At 37.4% G+C, this 13,786-nt stretch overlaps 1 protein-coding gene across 1 annotated transcript in view; it reads right to left on the bottom strand.

The window, feature by feature from the left end:
* Window positions 1-13,786, bottom strand: part of ATP7B (ATPase copper transporting beta) — a 107,007-nt gene that overhangs the window by 21,530 nt on the left and 71,691 nt on the right. Inside the window, exons 10-12 of the mRNA XM_027856914.1 lie at window positions 8,863-9,057; window positions 7,396-7,578; window positions 6,302-6,470 (exon numbers count right to left, since the gene is read on the bottom strand). Of these exons, the coding sequence (XP_027712715.1) occupies window positions 6,302-6,470; window positions 7,396-7,578; window positions 8,863-9,057 (547 nt within the window). The remainder of the gene's footprint in view (window positions 1-6,301; window positions 6,471-7,395; window positions 7,579-8,862; window positions 9,058-13,786) is intronic.

The following is a 13,786-nucleotide window of genomic DNA, read 5'->3' as shown; positions in this document are numbered from 1 at the left end:
TTTCCTAATTACGTTCTAATCTGGTTCTGGTCACACTGGGGAGTGTTGCCACATTGTGGCCTCCATTTGACACCTCTGCTTTACATGATTTCTCTTATATAATTCTTTGTTTATAATGTGTTGCAACCAATTCACATCTAAAATGCATTTCTCTGTTATCCTTTGGATTGCCCTTAACTTCAAATTTTCAGAGACTGTATAGTATTCCATGAATCACTGCCATACTTATTATGACACACTTAGCACAGTGCCTGGCACATAGTAGGTGCTATATAAATGGTAGCCATCATTATCATCATCATCATCATCATCATCACCACCACCACCACCACCACCACCATCATCATTCTTATACATCACTGGAAGAATCCTGGTCTTTAAAAGATGAGCTTTTGTTTCAGGGAGAAGCTTACAATTATCAAAAAGAAGTCTGTAATTTCCCAAAGGCAATTTTCAATTTTGGGTCCAGCTCACTGTTCATCTATAGTACCTCTCCCAAATCTCCATACTAATAAACAAGCTCTAAGAGTTGCCCATCCAACTGTATAATAATAATTTGGACAACAGCATTCTTCACCTACAAAGGTTTTCCCGGGTGGATAGTTGGGCCAAACTCTTCTGAGAAATGATGTTATTTAGGAGGATCTACAATGTTCTAGGGCTTGGTATGCCTGGCATAATGCTATCCACAAATAGGAAAATCTCAAGTATCTGACCATTTATGAGGGATTCGTTTTCAACATGGACTCTATTATATAACGGAGGCAAACAACGTTGGTGAGTATACATCTCCCTGTTTTATGTTTTTCTAGCTATTCATAATCAGAACTTCACTGAACAAGTAATCTGTTTTATCTAGTTTTTTTAAGCACTTTCATAACTTTGACATATATATGGGAGGCACCTTGTTGGAAGAGAGACTTTAATATGATGTTTCCAATACTTTTTTATAATCAGAGAACAAAAAGCACAATGGGATTTTGTACTCTTTATACCTTTTAGGTAACTGTGGAATGGTAAAGACACTGGCTTTTGTGGAATACCATTTATGAAAAAGTCTGTTCCCTTTTAATCCCCACTGCTTTACACAATGTCTGGCACAAAGTATGCATTTAATAAATGCTCTACTCTGGACTTGGAGTCAGGAAGACCCAAACTGAAATCTGGCCTCAGACACCACTAGCTGTGGGACCCTGGGCACGACATTTAACCTCTGTCTTCATCAGTTTCCTCATCTGTAAAATGGGAGATGATAATAGCACCTATCTCACAGGGTTGTTGTGAGGATAAAATATTTGTATAGCTCTTTGCAAACCTTAAAACTTTATATAAATGCTATCTATTATTATTAATATTTATCTCAACATATTTGTGGCTTACTATTATGTAAGTTTTGCATATGGCAAAGGAGAGAAAAAGTTGGTATTCATTAATATTCTCATATGTTTTGTTTTTATGGGAGTTTTTTTTTGTAATAATGTTCGGAATTTTTCTACACTTTTGATTTCTACTCTCCTTTATTTTATTTTATTTTATTTTTTTTGGTGAGGCAATTGGGGTTAAGTGACTTGCTCAAGGTCACACAGCTTCTACTCTCCTTTAGACACCTATTGAATTGATCCCTCAATGTCCTCAAAATTATGTCATCTTAAATACAGATCTCTTCTATGTATATTAAATCAAGCCCAGTTACTTTTCCCATCCTCGTTCTCTTCAGTGCCACAACTTCTAGAAGCACATCCAGGACTGTCCCAATATGATGGCTACAATGTCCTTAATGGTAAAAAGAGTTTGATAAAGAAAAAAAATAACAGATAGTTTATGGTTTTTATCTCTTGCCATCCTTTTGTTTTTATTATTAATGTCCCTAGACTGACTTTGCTTAGTTAGGTCTCTCCCTAAACTTTTAAAAAATGTTTTTCCCTTCATTGCTTCTCAGTTTTATGAAGTGATAATCAAATCATCCACCATCTCTCTCCACAAGATTTTACAAATGTGTTTATATTCTATACTGATGTTGCCTTTGGTGGCCATAGCTGTCAGTCTATCAAAGAGTTCAAAGATTTGCTTAGGTAATTTTTAGGCTCTTTGGGCCTTCTTGTTATAGCAACTGACTTGTTATAGCAACTGACTTGGTTAAACTTCCAAACCAAATTGTTAGAATATAGCCAAACAGGCCTTCTCTCTGGTCATCACACACAGCACTGCATTTCCCATTGCCTCTTCCGCATGTCTGGAATAAACTCCCCTTTTTAACTTCAACTAACAGATTACTCTCCAGCCCTACCTTCTCCATGAAGCTTTCCCTGATCCCCCAAATCCTAGCTTCCTTTCTCTCAAATTGCCTTGTATTTAACTACTTTGTATTGATCCTCTATTCTGTATATATTTATAAGTGCACTTAACGGTTTTCTCCATTAGAATGTAAGCTCTTCGAGAATAAAGATTTTTCATTCTTTATACTTGTTCCCCAGTTCCTAGAATAGAGCCTGGCCTATACGGTGTTTAATAAATGTTTGTTGTTCAACTGAATCAGTATTAACATCCTGTCTTCTATCAACTTTCTTTTTTTTTTCCCAACACCAAGAACTGGGAGTTATTTTAATTGCACATACATCTCTTTGTCTAATTTTATTCTTTCTTCTAGTTTTATGTTAATCTTTACTTTTACTGTAAAGGTTGGTTAACTGACTGCACCAAGATAGCTGAGTCAGAAGATTCTCCAAAAAAAAGTAATTTCTTGTCTGTTAAAATATAATCAATTTTGTTTTTTATGATTTTGTTTTGAAGGCTTGCATTTTTCAATGTTTTCTGATTCTCAAAGAAGGTACAGTATTCATGATAGACTCTCATTTTATAACATCTTACAAAGAAGGATAGTAGGAGATTATGAGCAGTATTGCTTCATAAAATGGCATTAAGCAGTAAAGGAAAAACACTAATAAAAAAAAAAACTTAGCAAGAAACCCAACTAAGAAAAGTCATCCTAAATGCTTTAATGGATAAAACTGGAAAGAGGACAACAGAGAGCCAAAATTTGGAAATATGAGCAAGGATTTCTATAACAAACTTTTTTCACCATCAAGGACATTTGACTTATCAATACATGAAAAACTGTGAATGGAAAATGTCTTTTGTTCACACGATGCTATGCAGTTTGACAGACAACTTATAGGCTCATCTACCAGTATATGCAGCCCAGAAACACACTATGAATGGTCAATGATTTGCCTGTAAAGTTGAACAGGAGAAGAGCAGCTGGCTCTTTGAATGACCCCAAGCTTTCTCCTGAAACAAAGGCACATCTTTTTAAGACATCATTCTTCAAATAATGTTGTATAGCTATGATTCACAGTACACTATTGGTTCTGAAGAAGTGAAGTTAAAGACCACCCAAAAGGCAATAGAAGACCCGGTGGGCTCAATCAGGCCATAACCCATTCCAAAACAAGGAATGAAATAGGAGAAGCAGGGCAAACGATGTAACCAAATAAATGTATGCTAAAAAGATGGTGAGCTGGTCTCATTGAGGGAACGAGGGATAAATGACAGACAGAGTGGTACTCTCAGAATGTCAGGAAAAGGTGAGGAAGGCTCAAGATTTTGGATGGATTCTTGCGAGGTAAAAAGTAGATGAGATGTTCATACCACGAAAATGAAAGGAACTGCTCCATAGATTGTGTTCCATTAGTAGGTCACCCTCGATGTGTCAGGACAAATCAATATAGTCCAACCATCTAATTTTACAGATGAGTAAAGAGAAGTCTAACCAAGTGAAGTGACTTGTCCAGGATCACATAATTACTAATTAATAGAGCCAAGATTCAAACTCTGGTCCTATGATTAACAAACCCAATATTCTTCCTATTATACCACACTAGCCCTAGTATGAACTATCTAAACCTTGTGGGCTTCTTTTGACTTTATCTGCCTGTCTCTTAACATTTTACTTCACCTTCATCAGAGAGAGAAAAATAGGAAGGAAAAGAGGTAAAAACTTCAATGTAATTAAGCAAAGTGGATGTTAAATGTAATGACAGACTGTGTCCCAAAGAGATAAAAAGGGGGAAAGAACCTACATGTGCAAAAATATTTACAACAGCCCTTTTCATAGTGGAAAAATATTGAAAATTGAAGGGATGCCCATCAATTGGAGAATGGCTGAACAAGCTGTGGTTTACGAATTTAAGAGAATACTACTGTGTAATAAGAATTGATGAGCCGGCTTATTTCAGAAAAACCTGGAAAGACTTATACTAACTATTACAAAGAGAAATGAGCAGAATCAGGAAAACATTGTGCACAGTAGCAGCAACATTGTGTGGTGATCAACTATGAATGACTCAGCTCTTCTCGGCAACACAATGATCCAGGACAAGTATAAAGGACTCATGAAGGAAAATGCTATCCACATCCAGATAAAGAACTGACAGGCTCTGAATGCTCTGAAGTATCCTTTTTTCACTTATTCTTTTTTTGTGTTTTTTTTTTCTTTGGATCTGTTTCTTCTTTCACAACTGTGATTAACATGGAAATGTGTTTTACATGATAGCACATGTATAAACTATATCAACCATTTTAGGAAGAGAGGAGGGAGGGAAAAAAATTTGGAACTCAAATTTTGTAAAAATGAGTGTTAAAAATTGTCTTGACACGTAATTTGGAAAAAATAATATTTATAAAATTTTAAAAAATAAATGTAATGGCACAAATGAGGGTGAGCTGAGGGGATTATCTGTGAATTTCACCAATATGTGCTATCATTAGTATTGAGATCTTTAGTACCAGTATTGTCCCACCAAAGCCATGTGTCTGTGAAGCCCAGCATTCCACAGAGTCATTAGAATTAAAATGGCAGAACAACTCAACAGGCAATAAAAAGATGCATGATACAGTGAACGGTCTTGATCTGGAATAGCTTTCCTCCTCTGAATGGAGGATCTGGGAATGACAGTTGTGGGATGCAGTACACACTTTCAGAGGAGGTCATTTCTGTTGGTCTATTTTTCTTAACTCTGTTTCTTTGTTACAATGGAGAGAGTTCAATGGTGAGGAGTAAAAAGTATATAATAGGAAATGGTTGTGGTGTAAAAAACAAAAGGTACCAATAAAACTCAAGCCATCTTATGATCCTCCAATCAAGCTATCTCTATCTCTATAGACATATACATCTATATCTACAGACATACTTTGTTGTTCGATTGTTTTTTCAGTCCTGTCCAACTCTTTGTGACTCCATTTGGGGTTTTCTTGGAAAAGATACTGAAGTGGCTTGCCATTTCCTTCTCCATATCATTTGACAGATAAGGAAACTGTGGTAAATAGGGTTAAGTGACTTGGCCAGGGACATACAGCTAGTAAGTGTCTGAGGCCAGATTCAAATTCACAAAGATGAGTCTTCCTGGTTCCAGGCCTAGCACTCTATCCACCCCACCACCTAGCTGCCTACATATAGATAGATACATATGAAACACACACACACACACACACACACACACACACACACACACACACACACATATATACCCATAAATACAGATATAGATAGATTTATTAGTATACATTATATATTTATTAGTATAAGCAGGCTGAATCATGTTATTTGTGTGTGAGAAGTAGCATAAAAGACATGGATAAAGTTGGGTATGTATCACGTATGTATCAGGAATGAAAGGCAAAAGAGAAACAGATAGAGTGGTTCCCCTGGGTTTCTATCACAGAGGTACTAAGTCTCTAACATGTTAGGGCTGTCCTTTGTGGAACAGTTATATGATAATAACATCACAGATCTAAAGCTAGAATATATCAATGGCCAGAGTCTAATTCCCTCATTTTACAGATGAAAAAACTGAGGCCCAGGGAGAATTAAAGATTTACTTAACATCACACAGGCAGGAAGTACCAGAGGCAATATCTGAACCCAGGTCCTTGACTCCACAGATAGACCTTTCTCCACTGTACCAGGCTATCTCTCTAAGCCATGGAAGGATTTCCATACACATTAGGAGAGGGAGTGTATGCAATTATGAAATTACCATTCTCCAGAAGTACCAAAGAAAAGTATAATACCCTTATCTCCCATTACCATTGAACATTGTATGGATTAGAAAAGGCTTTTTTGTATGTGACTTGGCTATGTATCACATCCTCCCATATGCACACCTTTTTCCAGGCTAAGGAGGAAATCACAAGAGAAATACTTGGCAAGGTTGCCTCTGTGGTTTGGCAGAATTCCACTTTAACCCAATCAAGTACTGACTATGGATGTTTCCCCAGAGCCAAAGACAATGATCAATGAAACCTTTTTCAGCAGGAAGGGTGCCAACACCATTCAGATGACTATTCTGTTCATTTAGAGGGTGTTTGCTCTGGGCCACGATGGCTTCAACATTGCTGACTTTACAGCCAATTCCACACCCAGGGACAGCTTGGAAGTCCGTGCAGTACCCTAGGGTTTCAGTTCCAAGTTCCTGTGAAAGAAGGTTGAGATGGAGAAAAAAGAAACAGTCAGGTGGAAGAAAGTGATGGATAGAGAATAATGTCAAATATTGATCAACCTTACCTAAAAAATATAATCTAAATTAGGTTTCTGAATGAATGAGTTTCTACACAAGTAAGTTTTTAAAGTGTTTCCTGTTAAATTGCCCATGTTAATTTTCAGTGTTTACTGATCATATCATTCAGGCTGTTCTAACTGTTTCTGGCCAATGTCTTCAGGAGGATCTACTACCTTTACCATCACGTTTAAGAGGTCAGAGAGAAAAAAAAATCAATAGGGCCTCCCAGCCAAAGAAATATATGTGGTTGAATCAATGCCAAGGCTGAAAATCTTGGACAAACATTCTAATTCTTATTTGCCAAAAACACCTTTGACATTTAGCTGAATTTTATAGGGTTTTCTCTATTATCTTTGTGAAAATTGGCGATACACTCTCTGGTGGGCATGAGGCACCTCCCACTTACAAGGCATATCCCTGCTAGGAAGGCGGTGGTGTTGTATAGTGGACAGAAAGAATATTGACTTTGAAGTCAAGAAGAGCTAGGTTCAAGTTCTAACTCAGATGCATCCTGGCTATGTGACCCCAGGAAAGTGATTTAAACTCTTGGTGCTCCGGGAAACTCTCTGAGACTTCACGTTACAGAACAGGTGCTCATCTGTATTGGTAGAATTAAATCTGTCTATTAATGAAATTACAGGTTCAATCCACACAAAAAATTCCTGTTCACAGACTAGCCAGGAACTCTTCAGCTCTGTGGTGGAATCAAATGATCACTGCACATGGTTATATAATGCAACAGACGTGTAATAAAGGTTCCAGGAGGCCTCACCTACCAAGGCACTGAGGATGAAAGAAGAGGACAGGGGCTGGGATGTTTCATAACCTGAGTACCTACCTCTTTACAGTACTTAGTGACAGCCACACCCAGGGGATGCTCACTGCTAGCTTCAGCAGTGCCAACCACAGCCAGAACTTTCCTCAGTGGTAGGGACACCATGTCAACCAGCAGAAGAACTCTCATGACTTTGGGGACACCATAGGTGATGGTTCCAGTTTTGTCAAACATCACCGTCTTGATCTGTCAGAAATAAAACAGCATTGGAATGATGCTAACTGTGAGTGGTGAGTGTAAGTGTGAGTGAGTGCTAATTTGGAATCAGAGCCCCAGGATTAAGCCCTGCCTCTGCCTCTTGCTATCTGTGTGATCCTTCAGTGAGTTGTGTAACTCTTCTAGGTCTCAATCTATAAAATGAGGGGGTTGGACTAGCGCCTTTCCAATTAGTTCCAAACCTACAGCCAATTGTATGTGATCCTATGTTCCACTGCCAGAATCCAAGGGTCAGAAGAGGCATTCAGAGGACATGTCAAGCAGTCTCCTGTCTCCTGGTAGAACCAGCAATACCTAAGTCATCTCCGACAAATGCCATTTAAAAAGACCCACAAAGAAAAAGATTTTACATCTCCCTCTAAAACCAAATCTTACTACTAGAAATTTATTCCTATGTCTTCCTACCAAAGCCAGGATTGAAACATAGGCAAGGTTGCCTAGAAAACAATATACAGGTAAAGCCTTGAGGAACACTCATGTATCAACTTTTGTACATAAACATAATTCTGACACCAGAAAATTCTGTTTCTTAAGAGCATATTTTCATTTTGTGGTAAGCCAAGTTATGGGTTTCAGAAGCTCCCAGTAACACACAAGAGGCAGAGTAATGTTCAAACCTTAACTAGGGGCATACGAATGCCTCGATGCAGAGAGCTGAGCATTTTGTGATGCTACTTAAAATTGTTAGAGTAGAAACAAAGACTGGTTATTAGCTTCCCTTTGTACGATAACACAGGGGCTAAGGCTGCCTAATATTGGATTTAGAAGCCCAGGATTGCAAGGATGAGAATGAGGACAGGGATGGGGTGTCTGACGAAAGGGGAGAGTTTAAATATTCAAGAGTATTTGTTGCTTTGTGGTCTTGCCCGGATCACGCTACCATGGAACTATCAATAGTGTTGCAGTGGTGGCTTCGGTCTCAGTGAAAGGCAATAGGCGGTCATTCTAAAATCGATTTCACAACTTCAGAGCTAGAAGGGACTTCAGAGGCCATCCCGCCATCTTGCCCAACCTGTACGTGTACCTGAATTGAGCAGCTTGGCTGTCTCAATGTCACATTATGATATTACGATGGACGAGCTTTATCCTGACAATACCTGAGGATATACATCATCGTTTCTGGGGAGTGCAAACAGCTGCTTCCTCCTCAGAGAGTCCAATTCTTGTCTCCCTCAAGGAAGAAGCCCTAAATCCAAATCCAGTTTTCTTTAAACCCTTGGCGAGGCAAGGCGAGGGGGCAGTGAGCACACGTACCCTGTGTGCCATTTCGAGGGGCTTTCCTCCTTTGATGAGAATCCCATTTTGGGCAGCCACCCCTGTTCCAACCATTACTGCTGTGGGTGTAGCCAAGCCCAGAGAGCAAGGACAGGCAATACACAATACCGTGATGGATGTCTGAAATGCAAACCGAATGACCACTTCTGCCTGAGAGATATGTTTGTTAGCATTCTGAAAAGTGAAGAAGAGAAAAAGCAGGTTGAGATTCAGGGAAGAAGGCTCACAAAATTCTGAAATTGAAAGGAAATATTGAAAGAGCAGACCCCTAATCTTGTTATGAGCTGGGATTCAGGGAAATTGCATTCTAATTTTGTTCTTCCCTGACTGGGTAGTTCCAGGCAAATCATTTAATTGGTTCATAGCTCAATTTTCCTATCTACAAAAACTGAATATCCTACTGATTTTCCTCAAAGAAATAGTTTGGGAGGAAACCTTGTTAATAAATGTTCTATGACGTAACTCAAAAAATTGGAAATGTATTTTAAAAAATTCAAAATGCATCTAGTGGCATTAATGATTTCACATACTCTTTTTCTGTTCTTTGTATCAGAAAAGAGTTCATGTTCATTGATTTTTATCACATTCACAATAATAAAAAGGAAATTTTAATTTTAAAAGTGATAGATATCCACCCAATAATGTTTTATGGCAATCTGAGTATCTTAACATGAATTAAAAGTCCCTGGATTAAGTTGGATTGTTTTTTAGTGTTCTAAAAACCTTCAGATCTATGGTAATAAAGAAATATTTCTTTCTGTCAAGACCCAATAAAAAACACTTTTCCTGAATAAAAAAATATCGCAACACAATTTCCTATTTCTGTCCCTACTGCATTAAATGAATATGAGATATGGGCTTCATTTATAAAAAAAATGACAGGGATAAGGACAGGACTTGTGACCCTATTATTAGTACAGGGAATTCCCAGGTGAGGAAACTCTTTCTACCAGTGCATGTTGACACCTTCTCTGCAATCTACAATCTTAGAGCTACCTAGAACAAAGGAGTCAAACATACAGTCTACTGGCCACAACATTCTCAAGTGCACCCCAACCAGATTAAAATGTAATAGGGAAATATTTAACAAAATAAATAAAAATACAATAAAACACAATGTTAAAATGTGGTTTTCTAAGTCAACATACAGCCACAGGAATCCTTATATACAGTCTAGTGGCTCCTATTTCTGAGTTTGACTCCACTGACCTAGAGCTTATGATGTCACTGATATCACCCTTTATGTCTAAATCATGTACCCCTTTTGACCTTATCTTATATACAGTGTGAGATGTTGGTCTTTGCCTCATTTCTGTGAAATTGCTTTCCAGTTTTCCTAGTAATTTTTGTCAAATGTTGAGTTCTTGCCCTTAGAACTTGGATCTTTGGGTTTATCAAACACAAGATTACTATGGTCATTTACTATTGTGTATTGAGTACCTAACTTATTTCATTGATCCACCAGTCTATTTATTAGCCAGTACCAGATTGTTCTGGTGATTACTACTTTGTAAGTAAATTAGGAGAGCGTGGAAAAATTGCCTATAATGGAAGAGTTTATGACCAAATAAGAGATAAAAAGGAAGTAAAGTAGATAATTTTGATCATATGAAATCAAAAAAGGTTTTGCACAAACAAAACCAGTACAGCCAAAATTAAAAGGAAAGGGAAAAAAATTTAAAGTAAGTTTCTCTGATTAAGGCCTCATTTCTCAAATACATAGAGAACTGAGCCAAATTATAAAAATAAGAGCCATTCCTCAGTTTGATAAATGGTCAAAGGATATAAACAGGTAGTAGATAAAGTCATCAAAGCTATCAATAATCATGAAAAAAATCCTCTAAATTACTACTGATTAAAGAAATGCAAATTAAAACAACTTTGAGGTACCACATCACACCTATCAGATTGACTAACACTGGCTAACAGAAAAGGAGAATGATAAATGCTGGAGGGGATGTGGAAAAACAGTTACACTAATATACTGTGGTAGAGTTGTGAACTAGTCCAATCATTCTGGAGAACAATTTGGAACTATGCCCAAAGGGCTATAAAACTGTGCGTATCTTTGACCCTGCAATACAACTACTAGATCTGTATCCCAAAGGGATTTAAAAAAAGGGAAAAGGACCTATTTGTACAAAAATATTTATAGCAGCTCCTCTTGTGGTAGGCAAAGAATTGGAAACTGAGGGGATTGTTCATCAATTGGAGGATGGCTGAATAAGTCATAGTATATGATTGTGGTGGAATACTATTGTGCTACAAGAAATGATAAGCAGGATGAAAAATCTTGAAAGACTTATATGAACTGATGCAGAATGAAGTGAGCAGAACCAGGAGAATGTTGTACACAGTAACAGCAATATTGTAAGGATGATCAACTGTGAAAAGCTCAGTTACTCTGATCAAGACAAGCCAAGATAATTCCAAAGGACCCAGGATGAAAAATGCTATTTATTTCCAGAAAGAGAACTGATGATCTCTGAGTGTAGATTGAAGCATTCCCTACTTTTTAAATTTTGCTGGTTTTTTTTTTCTCCCCTAACATGGCTAATATAGAAATATGTTTTGCAAGACATCACATCTATAATTGGTATATTATTTGCCTTTTCAATGGGTAGGGGAGGAACAGGAAGGAGAGATTTTGGAACTCAAAATTTTTAAAAATGAATGTGAAAAAAATTAAATTCAATATTTGTTTCTATAGAGTTTTTAAATTTGTAATTTTAAAAAGCAGGCAGAAAGATCCAGCTAGTTCTTAAGCCACTCTAGCTATTAGTATCAAAATCCAATGGCCCACACCTCTTTGGTACAAATACACATTCAAGCTACTAGGATTCAATAGAACCCTGGGAAATAATATGAACTATGCACCCTGGAAACAATTCTCACTGAGCAAAGTTATAGCAATACACAGTACTTCATTTGTTAGCTCCTCCATGATTTTGCAGTTTAAAAAAAAAAGTCCAAATATAAGATAAGGAAGCATGGAACATCAGAAATCCAATAAAATCACATAGTTGTCATGACTGAATTTTAACAAAAGGGTAAACTGAGGTAGATCTCTGCGCAAGATAACATTTGTTAGCAGGGGCATGTTACCTGCAATAAATGGGTCAATGGATTGCCTCCATTAATGCCAAAGACCCCAAGTAAGAGGACAATTCCTCTTATATAGCTTTTGGGGAGTACAGAACAGAGAACAGAGCAGAGCAGATGACATCATGGAATTGAGACCAACATGACTGGTTATGGAACTGAGGCACGGGAACAACATGATTGGTTGGAAGTTTGGTAATGGGGACTAGCAACGACCCCCCTTTTCTCATGAGACCATGAAGCGCTCGTTGTCTGAGTGCAGGTGTGAGATAGCAGTACGGACTTTTGGACAGCAAACCAGATATCCCTGAAGGATAGTGTGGTGGCATAAAGATATCCAGCCCAAACTCCCTTGATTTCTCACACATTTTCCAAAGTCAGTTAAATTCCTTGATGCAAGGGAGCTGGATTTTAAACTTAACTCATTACGGGCCAGCTAAACGCTGAACTAAGTTCAGAGACAAAGGACAATGACTTAAGCAGTTTCAGGACAAAAGTCAATTAACTGTAAATATGATCAATAAGAAAATTATATAGGGTCAGTCTTAATCTTCTCATGGTCGAACTTTTCATTTTAGAACAAAACTTTTTTCTTACTGGATGACTCCACTTGTCCTTCCCAACCCCTACAGCCTCAGCTTTCACAGGCAATCAAGTTAACTAACTCCAGGCATTACTATAAGTTAATTAGTATGAGTTTTTGTACCAACAGCTAGGATATTTGAGTTTTCAAATACGAGGCTACTGCTCATTTGCTTCTGCATATTGTGTACCTAATCTTCTATTGATCAACCTATTTCTTAACTAGTACTCAAACTGTTTTGATGATTACTGGTTTGTAATACAGTTTGAGATCTGGCACTTTTAGATCCCCTTACTTCTCACTCCAAAGGATATTTGTATTTTGCTTTTGTCACTAAAGAAGTGCAACTTGATGTCAGAAAAAGCTATATTAGGATATCTGCTTGTTTCAAGTTTAAGTACTATTTTCAAAGAAAGACTACATGGAATAGTGCATACAGAAATGGCCTAGAGGCCAAAGAAAAAATGGGTTTAATTGCCTCCTATAACACATATTGGTTATGAAACCCTGGGAAAGTCACTAAACCTCTCACTACTGTAGGGAACCTAAAACTATACTTTTGGAGATGTTGACCAGCAGTAGTAGATGGAGATTTCCTAGACCACCGAAATCCCAGGTCTAGTTTCTATCCCTATTATTTTCAAATAAGAAATGATATTTTAATTGTCAATACAAGTTCCATGAATCCCTCTGAGGGAATCAGTGATGGGAAAATAACATAAAGTGTAGCTTCCTAAACTCTAGACCTGAGACAAAAGGCTAACAAGTATTAGATTGTTCCAGATGAGAGAAATCAAAGTTCAAAACAAAACAAAAAAGCTAAAAACATTGCTTGTCACACTTACTTTGCCGTTATCATATGATGCTTTTTATGTTAATTTTTAAAGTCTATTTTTCTTATTTTCCCAAATGGATAATAAGCTCCTTTAGTGAAGAAGGGCTGGTGATTTGCTTGTCTTTGCATTCCTGATAGCCCTCATCACAGTGCCTTGAACCTAGCAGGTACTCAACAAAAGTGATCAATACACTCATGCAAGTAGGGAGTCCCTCCACATTCAAAACTAAGCTCCTAAAGGCACAATATTAAAATAATAAGAAACCAATTTGTTTTGACAGTAATCACAATGGAAAGCACATAGCAATGGTGGCCTTGTTCAATCAGAAGCATCCTGATCACCCTGCCTCTTGTCTTGCGTTTGTATGGCAAAAAAAAAAAAA

The sequence above is a fragment of the Vombatus ursinus genome, unplaced genomic scaffold (assembly GCF_900497805.2).
Source record: "Vombatus ursinus unplaced genomic scaffold, bare-nosed wombat genome assembly UNPS02011700.1, whole genome shotgun sequence".
Lineage (NCBI taxonomy): Eukaryota > Metazoa > Chordata > Mammalia > Diprotodontia > Vombatidae > Vombatus > Vombatus ursinus.
This window is presented reverse-complemented; position numbering and strand designations above follow the sequence as displayed.